The 18,722-nt window shown below is 40.8% G+C and overlaps 2 protein-coding genes across 2 annotated transcripts in view; one reads left to right on the top strand and one right to left on the bottom strand.

The window, feature by feature from the left end:
* The first annotated feature begins 2,008 nt into the window (after window positions 1-2,008).
* Window positions 2,009-13,976, top strand: cpa5 (carboxypeptidase A5). Its single transcript, XM_079682316.1, has 12 exons — window positions 2,009-2,134; window positions 3,440-3,639; window positions 4,425-4,506; window positions 5,017-5,151; window positions 5,353-5,457; window positions 5,907-6,008; window positions 7,505-7,606; window positions 7,699-7,809; window positions 8,424-8,514; window positions 10,085-10,284; window positions 10,905-10,989; window positions 13,679-13,976. Exons 2-12 carry the CDS (start codon window positions 3,575-3,577, stop codon window positions 13,864-13,866), a joined length of 1,266 nt encoding a protein of 421 aa, XP_079538442.1. The 5' UTR covers window positions 2,009-2,134; window positions 3,440-3,574; the 3' UTR covers window positions 13,867-13,976.
* Window positions 13,977-14,376: 400 nt separating this feature from the next.
* cep41 (centrosomal protein 41) overlaps window positions 14,377-18,722 on the bottom strand; it is an 11,150-nt gene continuing 6,804 nt past the window's right edge. Inside the window, exons 10-11 of the mRNA XM_079682317.1 lie at window positions 17,005-17,220; window positions 14,377-15,575 (exon numbers count right to left, since the gene is read on the bottom strand). Of these exons, the coding sequence (XP_079538443.1) occupies window positions 15,436-15,575; window positions 17,005-17,220 (356 nt within the window). The 3' untranslated portion in view covers window positions 14,377-15,435. The remainder of the gene's footprint in view (window positions 15,576-17,004; window positions 17,221-18,722) is intronic.

Below are 18,722 nucleotides of genomic sequence, written 5' to 3' on the forward strand. Positions count from 1 at the left end.
ATGGTCCTGGACTTTACCCCCCCCCCCCCCCCCACACACACACACACACACACACACACACACACACACACACACACACACACACACACACACACACACACACACACACAACCTTCCCTCATCCAGCACCAGTCACTTTTCTACCCATCGCCGCTGCTACTGCACTGAAACTGTACTTTGAACATTTTTCTATTTTGCACAAAAAATACTTGCATTAATGTGAATTCATGTTCTGTGGACTGTGTTTTTAAATATATCATTAAACCATATTAATACTATTACTTAGTTGTATACCCTGTTTATCTAGGCCCATTTTTGAATCTTGTTTTATGTAGGCTATGTCATACTGGGACTGCGGGAAACGGTATCTCGAGATTTCTGTAGGCCTATAACACATGTAGACATTTTGACAATAAAGCTGACTTTGACTTTTGACTTTGACTTTATGACACAAAGGTTGCATAGTACTTGAAAAATAAATGAATATAAGCACCCGACTTCATTGAGTGTTTTTAAAGCTTGTTTTGTCTAAAAGTTACATAGCCTATTGCAATATTTTTAACTTGAAGACAAAGGTAAAGGTTAAATATCAACACAGAAATGTATAAACCAAATACAGGGATGTGAATAAATGTGCACATTTAGCTGTACATTTTTAGTGAAGATACTGTTGTGTTGCAGCTATTATACATCCATGTGTTGCAGTTTTTTTTTTCATTTTACATTGCAGATCAAGTGTCCTTACCTCCGGTTAAATCTACATCCTGTCTCCAGCTTGACTCCGCTCTCACTATGGAGGTCCCGTTCACTTTTCATTGATTTTCAGCGGGGTGACTTCCGCCATGATGGATCGTCATATTAACCAATAGGAATAGAGGATGCGTGAACTAGAGCACAAGACGACCAATCAAAGAGCAGCAAGGGCGTGTCCTTGTCATAACAAAGGACGTGTTAGTATTTTTGACAGAATCAACCTGCTTTAGTGCTCAAGATGTGCTGTTTGCTCTACCATATAATGTACTTGTTATTGTTCTTATCATGATTTTATGAGGTTTTATAAAGGCTTGTTATAAAACTAAATGTAAAATCAGTGGTTGTCTTTGTTTATAAATATACAGTTTTTCATTGAAAAAGTAGGTTTGGCTACTCATTGGAAAGTCTTAGACACATGCACACATGGGATGTTTTCTTGTCCGTAATGAAATGGCTGTAAAACATGTTGGCTCAGTGACAGGAAACAATATGGTTAGCAGCTTCCTGCGAACTGCAGCTGGCCTCCTTAAAGGAAACAACACTGTCACACCCTGACAGATCAGAGGTTTTATCTGTCAAGCCAAGGGGATGTGTGTGTGTGTGTGTGTGTGTGTGTGTGTGTGTGTGTGTGTGTGTGTGTGTGTGTGTGTGTGTGTGTGTGTGTGTGTGTGTGTGTATGGCTTTTTTTTTAGCAACACTTAACATGACTGTAACGTGTGGTCTATTCAGTCTGGTATGGACATCTGTAATACAGAATATAAACTCTCAGACAGCTGTTTTACAACATATCTAGAGCTTTGTCATTTTGTCATAACTGAAAAAGGTAGCAGACTCAAACAAATGGGCGTTAATGACACTTCATAGTGTTTTTGTTTTTTTAAAGTGCAAAAGTTATGTTTGCTTGTTATGTTTAAATCCTAACTGTGTTAACTTTCAAGTTGGACAATGTTAACAACAATTCTTCATCCAACTAAATAGTATTACTTCAATATCCTTATATACATATTTTTAACCAAATCAGCTGCAATTAGACATAGGCCTATGGTTTTATTGGAAACAGAAATGTAACTCATGGCTTCAAATACAACTGCTATATATCCGCTCAAATGTTTTATTTTATGTCTGTAACAAGAGGATGTAGAGCAATACATAGATCTTGACCACATTTCATCAGACACGATTACATCAGAATAAGGAAGTATAATATTATCAAAATGCTGCTTCACTGTGGCGGAAACAACCATACAGACCCTTCTGTGTTCTATGCTTTTACATGATGCCTTTAGTGATGCCTACACTAAGCAGATAGGATCTAAGAGTTTTGCTCAAGGACACTTCGGCAGGGCTCATGGAAGCTGGCGGACACGCTGTCTGCTTCTCTGTAAGTCTCTGTGAATCAGAAACCCTTCGGCAGGTGTTTTCCACACCTGACACTGTCTCGCTTCTGTCTCTTTACTTTTCCACTGCACAGTCCTTATCAGCTGGGTTGCATAACATCAACTCATAGATTCTGGGCAGGGGATAGATGTCGGATAAGTGAGTAATGTCAAATAACTTTTAACATCTGAAAGTGTGCGATAATTATTTTGTGATACAGACATAAGAAGGTATTCATAGAAGAAATTAAATGTATTTCAGTATCTTTTAAAAGTGTTATCTGGTGTCCATTGGTGAATGTCAAAACATTGAGGCTTACTTTACCGACACAAAATGTTACTTTTTAAGCAGTAGAAGGCAAAATCTGGCTTGTTTTGATCAGTTATCGTTACTTTGATGAAGCTTTTCTGTTTATTCATCACATTTTTGGTTGAATATCTCATTATTTTAAGTGAAACCATGCATTCGAATGCACCAGATGTGAATTCTAGCACTCTGACATCAAGTTGTCTCATATCTGAACGTGTTTTATTGCTAAAACGTGCAGTAACCAGGACATGTAGCCCAACAGCTGGTTTGAATTCTGCTCTTTAGAAACTGCTTGTTGATTTCAGTGTTGCGTCCACAGTCACAAAGAGGAAGCTGAAACACACAGCTGCTGCTTCCTTTTGAGCAATGAGACTGCATCTTCGGCTGAAAACTGAATTTAGACAAGCATAGACGACGACTCTTTCATCGTATCGTTTCCATGGGTGTGTCTAAGAAACTATGGTTATTCACAGAATAACAACAGATAAGAGTTACAAGCTTAGCTTTGAGATAAGCCATATTGTCAAGGTCATGTTGTTCCAAAAAAACACTCTGCAAATAATCCTTAAACCATGACCTATATTTAGCAAAATGATCTAGACTCTCCAAAACAAGTATTTATGAAGACATTTCTATATGAAGAAATTGAAAAAAATGTAATAAAGGAAACCATTACATCTTTGATAACATACAAAGCAACACATAATGTTTGGTGCTATGAGATAACGTTTTATTCAAAGCAAATGTACATGATAATGATATTGTTTTATCGTGTGCTGCTACACTAAGTCGATAAATTGATTTATTTATTAAAAATAATAGCAAACAACTTAAAAAAAATGTTTTTGTATATTCTAGTTGAAGTTTTGAACAATGCAATACCTTGATGTGTAATTGTAAAAAAGGGGACACAACAGACAGAAGCTTCTCTTTTTCATAGTAAACTGAACACAAGTCCAGATGAGTTACATGGTGTAACTTTTGCTCTGGTTTCACTCAGGCTGACGTGGGAAAGGCTCCAGCCGCTGCTGCCACACCTCCATCACCTTAAGCAAGGTTGTGCTTTTGGACACGTAACCCGACACATTCAGATATAAAAACCTCGATCGGACCCCGCCAGGTTCAGTCAGTCAACATGAAGGGGCTGCTCGCACTTACAGTGCTGTTCGTGGCCGTTTTCGGCAAGGAGACTTTTGAGGGGTAAGTGTGGGTATCTCACACCCACGGTGGAAGAACTCAGGTTTTATACTCAAAAAGCAAAATTAGCAACACTAGATTGTAAAAATACTATAAAAAGTAAAATTCCTGCATTCAAAATCTTATTTTACTAAAAATATCAGCATCAAAATATACTTAGGTACCACAAGTAAAAGTACTCGTTATGCCGAATGGCCCATTTCAGAATAATATGAAATGACCTGATTGTGATCGTGTTCATCCCAGCTGGTAAAGGAAGAGTTACTCTACTTTGTATACTGCTGCTGGATATATTAACCTCTAATAAAATGTTTAATTATTAGATGATTTGTATTTGTTTAATCTGAATCTGTCAGAGAAATGTGGTGGATTAAAAATTACAATATTGGCTTCCAACATCTAGTGGAGTAGAAGTTTAAAGTTGCTTACAATAAAAATACTCTGTTAAATTACCTCAAAATATTACTTAATACTTGTACTAATAATGTAATTTATTACAATCCTCTCACTGAGTTGTAGGCTTTAAGAGATCTTTAGATTTGTGCAGAAATGTGAAATAATCAATATGTTCTTTATAACAATCACTTTTATTTAATTTTTTAAATGTCTCCAGGACCAGTGCATGCTTGGTGTGCTTTTTGAGCGTCAGATATATAACAAAAAAAAATGTCATGTAATGTAATATTGTGAAATGCGATTTCCCCTTACAGTATATGTGCCAACTTCTAGCTGATTGTGAAGTTCTCTTGAGTCAACTGATGTAAAACATTCTGCTTCTCTTTCTGCAGGCATCAGGTTCTTCGCATGTATGCCAAGAATGAAGACCAGCTGGCTCTTATCAACGACCTGGAGGACAAGCACGAGTTTGAGGTCATTCATCATACTCTGATAATTACTTCTAAATAAAATAGTTTGTAAATGATGAAAGTCCAAATATTCATCAACCCTAACCCTCATCCAATTCCAACTCAGAATTGAAGCTTCTTCCTTCGGGCCTGAAGTTAGTTAGTTGTCCCAAAGAGTAGAACGAAGCGCTATAAAAACAGTTTTATCCCAGCAGCTATTGCACAAATCAACCAATCATAGGAGCGTCACACAAATACCTATTTATGTATTTAATAATGAATTTTGAATGTCCATGTTTGTAAAAGTGCTTTTCTTTTTAATTGTTTTTAAATATTTTTGACGGAGCAGAGTCTACTTTTCTTAGTTCTTTTATTAGGGATGTGTCTGTTCTCTGTGTTTGTCTTTAGAGTATGTCAGGATGGATCCCTTGTCCTTTTATTTGTAAACTAAATCTACTTACGGGTACAAATAAAGAACCTGAACCTGAACCCTGACCCTAAGATCAAATGTTGTGTGCTATATGTTTCTTTTTAGCTGGATTTCTGGAGGGGAGTGACAGATGTTAAAACCCCTGTGGATGTTAGAGTTCCCCACCACAACCTGCAGTCCGTCAAAATTCACCTGGAGAGTAATGCCATCGATTACTCCATCATGATCGGAGACCTTCAGGTAACAGGCCTGCAAAACAGCTTGACATATCAATCCAGGCTTCATCAAAAGTCAAAGTCAAAGTGAACATGAACAGAATTGAATCTACTGCATTTGGTTTTTGAGTTTTTAAGAAGTTTGAAGCTGATTTTTCGGCCAAAGTTCAGTCGGACAGAAAAATATATTATGTTAAAATGAATGTTAACATATGTTTTTCTGCAGACGATGCTGGATGAGGAGCGGAGGGAGATGGTCTCTGCTGCTCGTGTTGCTGAGCCCAAAAACGTTGACAGCTACGACTATGCCAGGTACCACCCCATCAACGAGGTAAGTGCACCAACTCTAATGTCTAAAAAGAAAATGTAATTAGGATTGAATTTGCTGATACTCATAGCCATCCCTTTAAACTTGAAGAAGAAGCTCAGTGTGTGGTGAATGTCCCGGTCGGACCAACATTTAAGAATAGAGAAGCAATTCTGAAGTCCCCAAGAACAACACACTTCTTCCCTTGGATGGGCGTTGAGATACTATCCACATACAGAAAATATTTAACAAATGCCAACCGAAATCCAGTCATCAACCGAATACATTGGGACCAAGTTCTCATTCTGGTTATTAAAGGACCGGATGGCTTGTAGAAAGTGATAATCTACATCAGAAAAGCATTCGACTTCCAACTATATAATTAAGCTGCAACCCAAAATAACCCTAATCCATGTCAACAACTTGTTATCACAACCCAAACCCTAAACATCATGATTGTGTATTTGTTGTAGATCTACAGTTTCCAGGACATGCTGGTGGCTGAGAATCCCAAATTGGTCAGCAAGATTGTGATCGGCAAGAGCTACGAGGGTCGTCCCCTGAATGTGCTCAAGGTAAATATAACAAACTGGATAATTTCCAGCAAAGAATACTCTGAACAAACACATATGATCACAACTCAAACATAACATTACTCTTAATGAAGGACAGAAGATCATTTGAGAACTTTCATTAGGAATTTAAGATAGTTTCTTTTTACTAGACATTGTGGAAACCTTCTATGTAAAGGTCCCCTATTATACTGTTTTTCATCAATATATCATAGGTCTCAGATACAAAACATGTCTCTGAACGTCTGAAGTGTTTGGCTCCAAATACCAAACAGATCATTGCAGCATTACCCATAATCCCCTCTGTTTCAGCCCTGTTTCCAAAGTGCTGATTCTCTGTCTGTTACTTTAGATGAAAATAAGAAGCCACTCCCCACTCCCCTCTGAGAGACATTTGGTTAAAAAGAACACAATAGCCGCTTTCACACCAAGTACTTTGCCGCACTTAGTGCCCAGCACTTAGTGCCCCCATGGAACCAAGTACAGATCGCGTTCACACCGGTTCCTGAGGGAAGATTACGCAAATGAAGCCGCTGACGTCACTTCTTCTTCTTCTTCTGCTTTGGGTTTACTGGCAGGCCGCAAACAACTTCACGGCGTATACTGCCACCCGAAGTCCCCGGCCGGAAGTCCCCGGAGTTGGGGAAAGGCTTCAGTAGAAGCTGCTGGGACTCCCAGCAGCTTCTACTGAAGCCTTCAGACTAAATCGCCAGAACGCCAACACCTCCTCATCTCCACCGCTCCCATGTTTTCTTTTGTGTTGCCATAAGTTATTCTCTCTGCGTTGGTGCGCGGGGCTAATGCTAATGCTAATAATGCTAATGCTAGCAAATACAATGGCGGCTTCACCAAACTTTTTTGAGTTTTACGGGGCGTGGTTTGCAATCAGAAATTGGTACTTTTTTCTCCCCAGGAAAGTACCACCTCTCTAGCAGGCACTAAAAATGGGGGTAAAAGTTTTCGGAACTAAGTTCTCTTTTTGGTGTGAACACAAAATTCCAGGCACTAACGGAACTAAACGGGAAAAGTACGGATAGAAGTACTCCGGTGTGAACGCGTCTATTGGTGCTTTAGGAGGAAATTCAGGTGATAAGGTGGGGGGCGGGGTTACCTTGGTTGGTGATTGGCTAATGGTTACAAAAGCCAAAACATCGTTATGACATCATAAAGTGGTCAAAATCTGATCAGCTCATTTTCAGACAGGTTTTTATAGAAATGGATCGGGACAAAAAGAGAGAGAATCTTTGTTCCTGAAACTTTCAGAGTTTCTTTACACAGAGGGGACACATGTTGATGTAGAAGAGACATGGAGAAGAGGGGACACATGTTGATGTAGAAGAGACATGAAGAAGAGAGGACACATGTTGATGTAGAAAAGACATAAACACGTGGAATTTGCATACTAGGTGACCTTTAATATAAAAAGATATATAACAATAATTGAAAGTATGGTCACTCATTATGTGTTTGTTTGACTGCTCCTCCTTCTCGTGTCTTAGTTCAGCACCGGAGGAACCAAGCGTCCCGCCATCTGGATCGATACTGGAATCCACTCCAGAGAGTGGGTTACTCAGGCCAGCGGCACCTGGTTCGCCAAAAAGGTGATTTAAAAATGTCCACATTGCTTTTAGTCTATGATGACCACAAACCGGCTGCTCACTGAACAACGTGTTCTCTACCTTTCTGTGAGTAGATTGTGGATGATTACGGACGTGAACCCGCTCTCACCGCCATCCTCAACAAGATGGACATCTATCTGGAGATCGTGACCAACCCCGATGGCTACTACTTCTCCCACACGAGCGTGAGTCTCACAAAGCTAGAATATGTTACTCACTCATATTCAACTGACATCAAATGTATTTGTGGTACTTCTAAAAAGGCGTATGCAGCGTTTCTCGATCTTGTTTCTGATCCAATGACATTAAGAGAGCTTTTTTGTGAATTTGAGCATGGCATAAGTTTCCCAGACAAGTTTCCCAAACATTTTTCAAGCCATGAATGCAGAGACTTGTTCTTCTTTCACCGCATATATAATAATATATATTATAATATGCACCTTGGGATTACTGTTAGCAATGAAAGGTGCCTTAACAATCGAATTTATTATTATTTATTATTATGTTTCTGCTGCACTTTTTCTTAATGCTCTTAATGTCTTTCATTTTTGTAAAGCACTTTGAATTGCCTTGCCTTGCCTTCTTAGTTCCACACAAACTGTTTAAGACATTGATAAGTTCAGGTTGCAATATAAATTCTAGTCAGTAAAGACAGAAACGGGTCGTGTAAATCAGTTTAAGCTGACAGTGTCCGTCTCAAAGAAAGATGAATTCATGAAAAGTTACAACAGAAAAAAAGTAAGAAATAAACCAAAGTTAAAAACTGACATATTGTGATGAACTATTCTGATGTTTCCAGAACCGTATGTGGCGTAAGACCAGGAAGCCCAACCCCGGCTCCAGCTGCATTGGAGTCGATCCCAACAGGAACTGGGATGCTGGTTTCGGAGGTAACTTGTCTCTCACTTAAAGCTCAACAGCTGTAATAATGTTTTTTTCATCAAATTATAAATTAGGCCTATACTGATTTTATCATCCATCATTTTAGCGATTTGCATTGAAATCACCAATGTAATGCTCAATACTACCACCAGATGCTGCCAAAAAACAAATATGACATTGCGGTAAAGATTTACAAGATGATCTTTTTAGAGTGACTCCTGGACAAAATGGACTCTGGATTACACAGAGATGCCAAAAATGGCCTTCCAACATGCACACTAATGAAATAACATTAAATAACACATTAAGGTGGTTCGGTTGTAGTCGAGTCACTGCATTACAAGTTTAACCTTTTGGTACTTAACGGATGTCCCATGAATATTGATATCTAATGAGTCAAGGGCTAGCAAAGTATTCATAGCTCATGGGCAGAGGTGGGAAGTAGTGGAGTACAAATACTTTGTTACTGTACATTTGTCTGGTATCAGTACTTTACTCCGAAGACTTTTGACTTTGACTTCTTACATTTCTAACACAAATACCTGTACTTACTTCTTACATGTTGAACCCAAATACCTGTACTTTCTACTTCTTACATGATGAACACAAATACTTGTACTTTCTACTTCTTACATTTTGAACCCAAATACCTGTACTTTCTACTTCTTACATGTTGAACTCAAATACCTGTACTTTCTACTTCTTACATGTTGAACTCAAATACCTGTACTTTCTACTTCTTACATGTTGAACTCAAATACCTGTACTTTCTACTTCTTACATGTTGAACACAAATACCTGTACTTTCTACTTCTCACATTTTGAACTCAAATACCTGTACTTTCTACTTCTTACATTTTGAGCACAAATACCTGTACTTTCTACTTCTCACATTTTGAACTCAAATACCTGTACTTTCTACTTCTCACATTTTGAACTCAAATACCTGTACTTTCTACTTCTTACATTTTGAGCACAAATACCTGTACTTTCTACTTCTTACATTTTGAACTCAAATACCTGTACTTTCTACTTCTCACATTTTGAACTCAAATACCTGTACTTTCTACTTCTTACATTTTGAGCACAAATACCTGTACTTTCTACTTCTCACATTTTCCAAACAGGCTGGTTCCTTTAGTCTGAATGTGTGTTTGGTGGCGTGATCATTATTATTTAGAGTCATTGCGTGCCTATTGATTTGAACACGATCCGTGTATCCATCGTTTCCTGGTCTTCTCTAAAGAAGAGGGACCAATGGAAACGTTGTCATGTTGCCGTTGGTCACCATGGAAACATTCATTAGCTAACAATGACATTATTGTTCTATTAATATAAAGGGAGGTCAGGTACTCTTTAAAACAGCTGCTAGTTATGGGTACTTTTTACTGAAGTACATTTCGAAGCCTCTTTACTTTGACTTGAGTAAAGAAGTTTAGCCAGTACTTTTAGTCAGTATTTTTAAACACGAGTATCTGTACTTCTACTTGAGTAAAGGATGTGTGTACTTTTGCCATCTCTGATTGTGGGATCCACTTTTTCTGTAGTTTCTCTGACTCAGTTTTCTTCTCTGAGTAGGAGCTGGTGCCAGCGGTAGCCCCTGCGCAGAGACCTACCGTGGACCCAAAGCTAACTCTGAGTCTGAGGTCAAGTCCATTGTGGACTTTGTGAAGTCCCACGGTAACTTCAAGGCCTTCGTCTCAATCCACGCCTACTCCCAGATGCTCCTGTACCCCTACGGCTACACCAAGACTCCATGCAAGGACGAGACCGAGCTGGTAAAGATCCCACTCCTTCTCTTACTTCTTTACCCATAACTCTTTAGATAGATAGATAGATTCCTTTATCGTCACTACACAGAGTACACCGAAATTCCAAGAATTCCTGATGGTGCAATCTCACATAACAGACAGTATAAGTATAATTTTGATAATACAAGCTAAAAACGTTTAATATATAATATATGAAGTGACTATAAATTGGACCTATGATACATTGAACAGCACGCTTACAAAAAAATACAACATTACCATAGAAATACAAGAACAATATGGTCAAGGCAGTACAAAATGTAAACAAGTCAGTAAGTTATTGCACATGTATTGTATCAGTGCAGTTGATAATTACAAAACCAGAAATGAATGTGTTCTATAAAAACGGTACGAGGTAGAATATATGGTACAGTTGGATGTAAACATGTACTTAGTTGAACATAAGTTCAGCTCCATCAGTGCTGTGATTATCTGGCTTTGTCCAGCTCACGTGTAGTAAATCTCTATCCTTGGCCCATCTGTAGCTTCGCCTGTAACGTTTCGATATAAGCACATGCATAAGCAATATGAGAAACTATGAATGCTGTAGATGATCAATATTTGATGGTAGTAATCTCTTCCCACAGCACTCACTGGCTAAGAAGGCTGTCACCGACCTGGCCTCCCTGTACGGTACTCGCTACAGATATGGCAGCATCATCAAAACCATCTGTAAGTCAATCTACAAATATTCAATTCTCCACATTGTTATTGTGAACGTGGCTGCGATGCAGTGTGGTCGTCTTTCAACCAGAAGGTTGTGTGTTCGATTCCAGCCCATGTCGATGCATCCTTGGGCAAGAAACTGAACCCTGAGTTGCTCCCGATGGCCAACGGTGTTTGAATGTTAAGGCTCAGATACACCGGCCAGTCACCTGAGAAGTCGCCGATGCCGACACAGACTGTTGCGTCGCAGGACTCTCCTGCGTATTTGCCGAATTCGCGCACTGGAACACACCGCAAATCCGAGCCGAGCACGTATGAACTGCGTATGCGTGAGTGGCAATAACTGTCCTTACCAGCAGGCGGCGATAGTGTGTATTCATCATTCAAAAGAGGCAACAACCGGAACAACCGGAAGACAGAGAAGAAGAACAGACTCCATGATATAAACAAACAAAAAATAGCGTTTTTGTTTCCATTTTCAATCTCGTTCATTGAAAACATGAACGAACAGGAGCTCTATAAAACGATGAGGTGAAATAGCCGTCCGTGTGCGTTCCATCTTCCATTTTAAATCATTTGTTTACCTCCCTCACTTCCGTTAACGCTTCTCATGCAATGGTTCGCTAGCTGAACAGCCAATCAGTGTTATCCCTTTGTCCGACTTCCGGTGGTGTTCCCGACGCCGAACGGCAAGAAAAGGCGTCAGGTCGGCAGAAAAGACCTGACGGTGCGGCGCACACCACTCCAAATAGGGCGTGCCCACGCTCATGTTCAGCCCGACTCCCATTTACTGCCGATTTCGGGCCGGTGTATCTGGGCCTTTAGCTTCCTAGAGCAAGTGGCACTGCTCTATGAGGTGTGAACGATTACATTAAGCCGGGACCTGGCTCGGAACACTGTTGTTGTTGTTGTTGTTGTTGTTGTTGTTGTTGTTGTTGTTGTTGTTGTTGTTGTTGTTGGCGAAACACATCAGCAATGATACGTATTTTATGACATAGAACAAAAACGTGTACATCTTTTCAGCTTGTATGTCCAATCTTAAATGAGCCATCTATCCAAAACCAGTTCAAAAAACCATTGACTTTGAGGCAATGGGACCAGAAATGCTAACTCATTGTCAAGAAAGGTCTCCTGAACTTCCCCACTCAATCTATCAAGACCCGAGCAGTTCTACTAGAAGTCCAAGGTAAAGGCACGGGCTGGCGCATACCGCTCATGGAATCCCTCACCATATGAACTCTGACCCCTAGAGTATACAAGTGAACCAGTGAAGAGACACCATGTATCCACTTTTTTAGAATAGTATTTTTTCTCTTCTCTGAGAAACAAGGGTATGAAAAGATCAGCCAGAAACAGAGGAAGCGAGGCACAACGTGTCTACGTAAATGCACCCTCCTAAAAATTAAACGAGTCAGAGGTGAAGAAATACAAAGTCCGAAATTTGAAAGGAAAAGGCACCATCGTGCTTCCCTTTAGAATAGGGTGGCAATTATGAACAGGGGACAGGGGATACCAGTGAAGTGGGACAGCAGTAAAAAGGCTCAACGTATCTCCCGTCCTAGCACTCTCCAAAGAGACAGGAAGTCAAAGTATACACCGAGAGGCACAACGTGACTACGTAAATGCATTTTCCTGTTTAAATTAGTTCAAGGGAAAAAGGGTTGAAACCCTAGACTAATAAAAGGCAGGAATTAGAGAGGCCTAAATGCACTCTTCTAGATTGAGTTTAAAGGAAAGAACTGGGGAACCAAACAAGTACAGGAGGAGAGGCCCAACGAGTCAACGTCAACACACCCTCCGAGAATAGTTCAGAGTAAACGGGGTAAGAAGAATATAGTAGGAAATAGAGCTGAAAAGGCGTCCGAGAACGCTTTCCCTCTAGTCCAGGGTGAAAATGTAGGATAAGAAACAGAGATAGGGAGCACAACAACCTATCTCTTCGTCAGATGCACTCCCCCGCCTGTCTAAGCGACTCTGTACCCCATCCCCCTCTACCAGACCCTAGATCCGCAGAGGGAGAGGGGAGGGACAAGCCCCAAGGGGGGAATTTTAAGGGTTTCAAGAAACCCGCAGAGATCCAAAATTGGATGAAGAAGTCATTACAAATGGTTTATAAAACCCAGAGGTTATTCCTCAACTCTAAAAAAATGTTCCAATCTGATTCAGGGTTTTACCAACTCCGCCCCAAGCCACCCAGTGTAGCAACCCCTCCGTCCAGTCAGAACTCCCTCTAAGATCTCCCCGCCCCCAACCCCTTTACTCGTGAAACCGATGAGAACCCCATAAACACCCCCCCCCAGAATCTAAATGACCCCCAATAATGTCAATAGCATTAAACACATTCTCAATAGTGGACCGGGAGATCATTGAGCGTTTCGGCCCTTTATCACTAGACGCTCTCACCCCCGGAAGGCCCTGCCGAGGTCGATCAAATCCCCACAGTGTGTTCAATAGTATTAACACTACCAAGGCATAAGTGTAAAGGACCCCAATGTAACCCTAATTTCAAACCCGATCCCCTATTTTTAAGTCAAACTACTGTGTCCCGTACACCGCATGACCCCAGTAGAGTAACCAGTTCTGGTAGTTCTGTCGAGAAAGACATTTTGTACAAAAACAAATTAGATGCTGATAGTTATACATCTTTACTGCACTGTATATAACACAACCGTGATGATACCTGCTTCTTTTGTAGACCAAGCCAGCGGTGGTACCATCGACTGGACCTACAACCAGGGCATCAAGTACTCCTACACCTTCGAGCTGAGGGACACCGGTCGCTACGGCTTCATCCTGCCAGCCAGTCAGATCATCCCTACCGCTTCTGAGACCTGGCTGGCTCTGATGGCCATCATGGACCACACCTACAAGAACCCCTACTAAAGTGTGTGTGTGTACAAGTCATCTTGAAGACTAATGTCACCATCATCATGAGTCTTTAGACAAATTAAAGTCACAAACAAACGAATAAACGAGCACACTTAAAAACTGCAGTTTCTATTTCTTTTTTATTTAAAGCTAATGGGTTGAATGACATGTTTACGCACATATTTGTCTGAATTATGTAATTGTTAAGACTATCATGATCCAAATATATATTTCTTTCTGTCCTGTGCCAATCATAACAAAAGCTAAGAGGCCTAAAACTGTAATTATATTACATTTTTGGTAATTGGGCTTATTCAAAGGTTAATACATTTTATTTACATGTTAACTGCACAAATGGATAGTTAAACATGTCATATTGTAATCTAGGGAATAAGATAAGTCTCCCTTTTAACATTAGACATAATTAACCATTATTGAACAAAATAAATCATACTCCCTTTAGCTTTTTTGTGTTTCTCAACATTACAGAACCGTCTTATTGACACAAGAATGAAGGTAGAGAAAGAAGGTAGAAATTCTAAACTTTATTTGACATTCATTAACAAATAAAATCAAGTGTCAAGATTGTTAATGTGAGTTAAGACTGCCTGAAATCACAGGCTGCAGGGTAGCACATATTAAATGCACTGAACAAGAGATTGCGTGAGTGTATTCAGAGGCCAAAAACAAAATGCAATAAGTCACCACCATGCCACAAAACAAAAGGCCACACATTAGCAATCAATTAGTTTCTCAAATGCATCTGTGGGCAGTGAGGTCTCCTCCCTTCAATGTCACAGCGATGTTGGTATAATGACACTTTGCGTGCTAACCAGTCAGTGTGATCACAACTCACATTATTGTCTTCACACACACACAAAGGCAACCAATCACGTGACAGCATTAGCGGATGAACAAGTTGAACACAAAAGCTACTTGAGAAAATTAGAAAAATACAGCACATCTTTACTTCGTTTTACAAAATGGATCGAGCTCTGTGACGTCATTTATATAAATTACATCTCGTGTCAAACACAGATTTTTAGTTTCATATCGTAACATTCAAGGATTCTCCAGCAATAAACGTGACATTTATCGAGTGGCTGAAGTTCAACGTGACCTTTTTAGACGAAGAAGGAGAAGAAATAAGAGATGATCCACAGAGTGAAGTTTCTATCTGAACAGGTGGTTGTTTCAAAGGAGAGTTACATGAACAATAGATTAGAGTGCAGGCTTTAGGTTGACGGATGAGAAACTGTGCAAACATTCAAAAACACGCCATTTATTACATATTATAAGAAACATAAAAAGTGGAAAATACTTTTAAATTTGTGCAGCTGATGAGTCTGAAACTAAATTATGCAGATTATATTGTTGTATGTCTTGATTAGAGTTTTAAACATTGTGGTCTCTACTTCAGTGTCGTGTTAACTCCTCCCCCAAAAGGTGGTTAAATCAATGTTAAGCATCTGTGTCGTAGAGACATGTTTCTATACAGCTCTACAGCTCGAAACATGAAATAAATGGACTCTTAGTCAGAGGTATGTTTGTTCATGTATTTCTGTGTGGAGGAGGAGGAGGGTGTTATTTCCAGGGTCTGCTGCTCTGAGCCCTGCTGCTGTCCCTCCCTGCTACGGAGGAGGAGGAGGACGAACTCTGTCGGCTGCGAGCGCTGGACGCTTTGGAGAGAGAGCTGCCGGAGGACACGCGGCTCGACATCCGGCCTGCAGGGAGACACACAGGGACACACAGGGAGACACACAGGGACACACAGGGAGACACACAGGGACACACAGGGAGACACACAGGGACACACAGGGAAAAAACACAGGGAAACACACAGGGAGACACACAGGGAGGCAGACACACACACACACAGGGAGACACACAGGGAGACACAGGGAGACACACAGGGAGGCAGACACACACACAGGGAGACACACAGAGACACACAGGGAGACACACAGGGAAACACACAGGGAAACACACAGGGAGACACAGGGAGACACAGAGGGAGGCAGACACACACACAGGGAGACACACAGGGAGACACAGGGAGACACACAGGGAGACACACAGGGAGACACACAGGGAGACAGACACACACACAGGGAGACACACAGGGAGACACAGGGAGACACAGAGGGAGGCAGACACACACACAGGGAGACACACAGGGAGACACACAGGGAGACACACAGGGAGACACACAGGGAGACACAGGGAGACACACAGGGAGACACACAGGGAGACACACAGAGAGACACACAGGGACACACAGGGAGGGAGTCACACAGGGAGGGAGACACACAGGGAGACACACGGAGACACAGGGAAACACAAAGGGAGACACACAGGGAGACACACAGGGAGACACAGGGAGACACACAGGGAGACAGACACACAGGGAGACACACAGGCAGACACACAGGGAGACACACAGAGAGACACACAGAGAGACACACAGGGAGACACAAGGAGACACACAGGGAGGCACACAGGGAGACACAGGGAGACACACAGGGAGACAGACACACAGGGAGACACACAGGCAGACACACAGGGAAACACATAGGGAGACACACAGGGAGACACACAGAGAGACACACAGAGAGACACACAGGGAGACACAAGGAGACACACAGGGAGGCACAAGGAGACACACAGGGAGATAGACACACATGGAGACACACAGGGAGACACACGGAGACACAAATGACAGGGAACATGTGTTTATTTGAAATCAATAGAGAACAATTCATTGAGGAAACCTGTTTTGAAACATTTGCTCCATTAAAACAAAATGGAATACAAATATTTAAACAACACATAAGACGTTAAAGTTGAAGAATGGGCAATATGGAGCTATAATAAAAATAAAAAATAAATATCGACACAAGATGTTAAAATGAAGTGTCCAGTAAGATAAAGTCAAATGAAATATATAAACGAATAACACAAGACTGATAGCTTTACTCAAGAGGGGTTTTGCTTTTCAGGAAATTGGTCTGGTATAAATAAATCAAGCCTAACAGATAGCATGTTCTTTTTGCATTACTTTGGTTCTATTTCCCCATATGTATTACCGAGTTCTCTCCAGGGAGACGCCTGATCAGAGCTGTGATGAGGCGTACTATCTGAGTGTGTTCTTACTGTTGGAGTTGCTGGGCACGAGGTTCTCCTCCAGCTGATCCTGGATCTTGGTCAGATCGTCAGAAGCAAACCTCCAGCACTTCTCCGCGGCCTGCAGAGGAGGCTTCGGCACGGAGCTCTTCTTCCCCTTCGAGGGCGAGGGGGAGGAGAGGCAGGAGGTCGGGAGGGAGCCCGTCGTCAAACCTTCTGGAAACTTCTGAGCGATTACCTTAAGACCTGAGAGAGGACAGCAGAGTTAAAGGTGGGAGGCGTGTGGCGCAGTGGCCTAGTGCACTGGTGTTGGGATCAGGGGGTCACAGGTTCAAACCCCACTGCAGTCAGCATGTCGTTGTGTCCCTGAGACACTTCACCCCAAATTGCTCCTGTGGGGATTGCCCACAGTTTTGAGTATGTAAGTCCCTTTGGATAAAAGCGTCTAACAAGTGACATGTAATGTCATGTAAACATCTAATCCAGGGGTGTCAAACTCAAATACACAGCGGGCCAAAATAAAAAAAAATGGGTACTAGTCGAGGGCCGGACTGGTTCAATGTTTATAGCAAAGCGTATTGAAATGAACTTATTGCACATATTAAACCTGGAACTAACAAAGCTTAAATTATTGCCTATAAAAAAAACATTAAACATTAAATAATCAGTTGCATTCATTTCTTATGGCTCTATCTGCAGCTTTTCAAGAGTCATTTCTTATGAGTACATTTCTCCACAGGCCAACAACAGCTTCAAAAAAACTATTTCCCTCAAAGAGAAACCAAACATGCCGTGTTGTCGTGAGAGAAAGAGCAAAAGGAAACATCTATTAAACTCAGTGTGCTGCTCTGTGATGCTAGTTCAGATACTTGGCATCTCATCTTGGGTGCAAGGTCATCAATGTTTGGGCTCAGGCTCTGAGCTGAGGAGACCCTCAGGATGGAGTGAAGGTGTGCGTGCAATATACCGGAGGGCCAGATCTAATAGTAATTAGAAATTATCCTGCGGGCCGAAATTAAATCCACCAAGGGCCTGATTTGGCCCCCGGGCCTTGAGTTTGACACATGTGCTCTAATGTATACTATCATGCAAAATGCACTTTTTGATGTCTCTTCTACATAAATATGTGTCCCCGGTGTGTCGGGGAACTCACGCAGCGTCCGAAAATAAAACCCTCTCTTTTCCTCCGTACCCAAATCTCTAAAAACGGGGAACAACCGAGCTGATCCAGATTTGCGTCCGATATGACGTCATATCGGAAATGGGGGCCGGCTTTACACCCACGGCTTTTATATATTTTTTATATATCTGAGACCCATAATATATGCCTAAAGATAGCATGATAGGAAACCTTTAATACACACTTTTTTTTTAATGTAATATATATATATATATATATATATAATATATATTACATTAGTTTGCCATCAGAATCAGGTTTATTGCCAAGTAGGTTTTCTCACACAATGTGTTTGCCTTTGTGTGTTAGGGCTGTGCAATTATGGCAAAAATCATAATCACGATTATTTTGGTCAATAATTGACATCATGATTATTAAAAACAATTATTCATTTACTTTGAAAACATCCATTTATTGATTTTTTTTTTTAACAATATGTTTTTAACTGTTTTTTTATTAATACATTTTTTTATAAAAAATAACAATCGTTTTAGTTCGATTACGTTGTTTTCGTAATTGTTGCAAGCCAAAATCGTAATCGAGATTAAAATACGATGAATCGTGCAGC

The sequence above is a fragment of the Notothenia rossii genome (genome assembly GCF_949606895.1).
Source record: "Notothenia rossii genome assembly, chromosome: 5".
NCBI classification, from domain to species: Eukaryota; Metazoa; Chordata; class Actinopteri; order Perciformes; family Nototheniidae; genus Notothenia; species Notothenia rossii.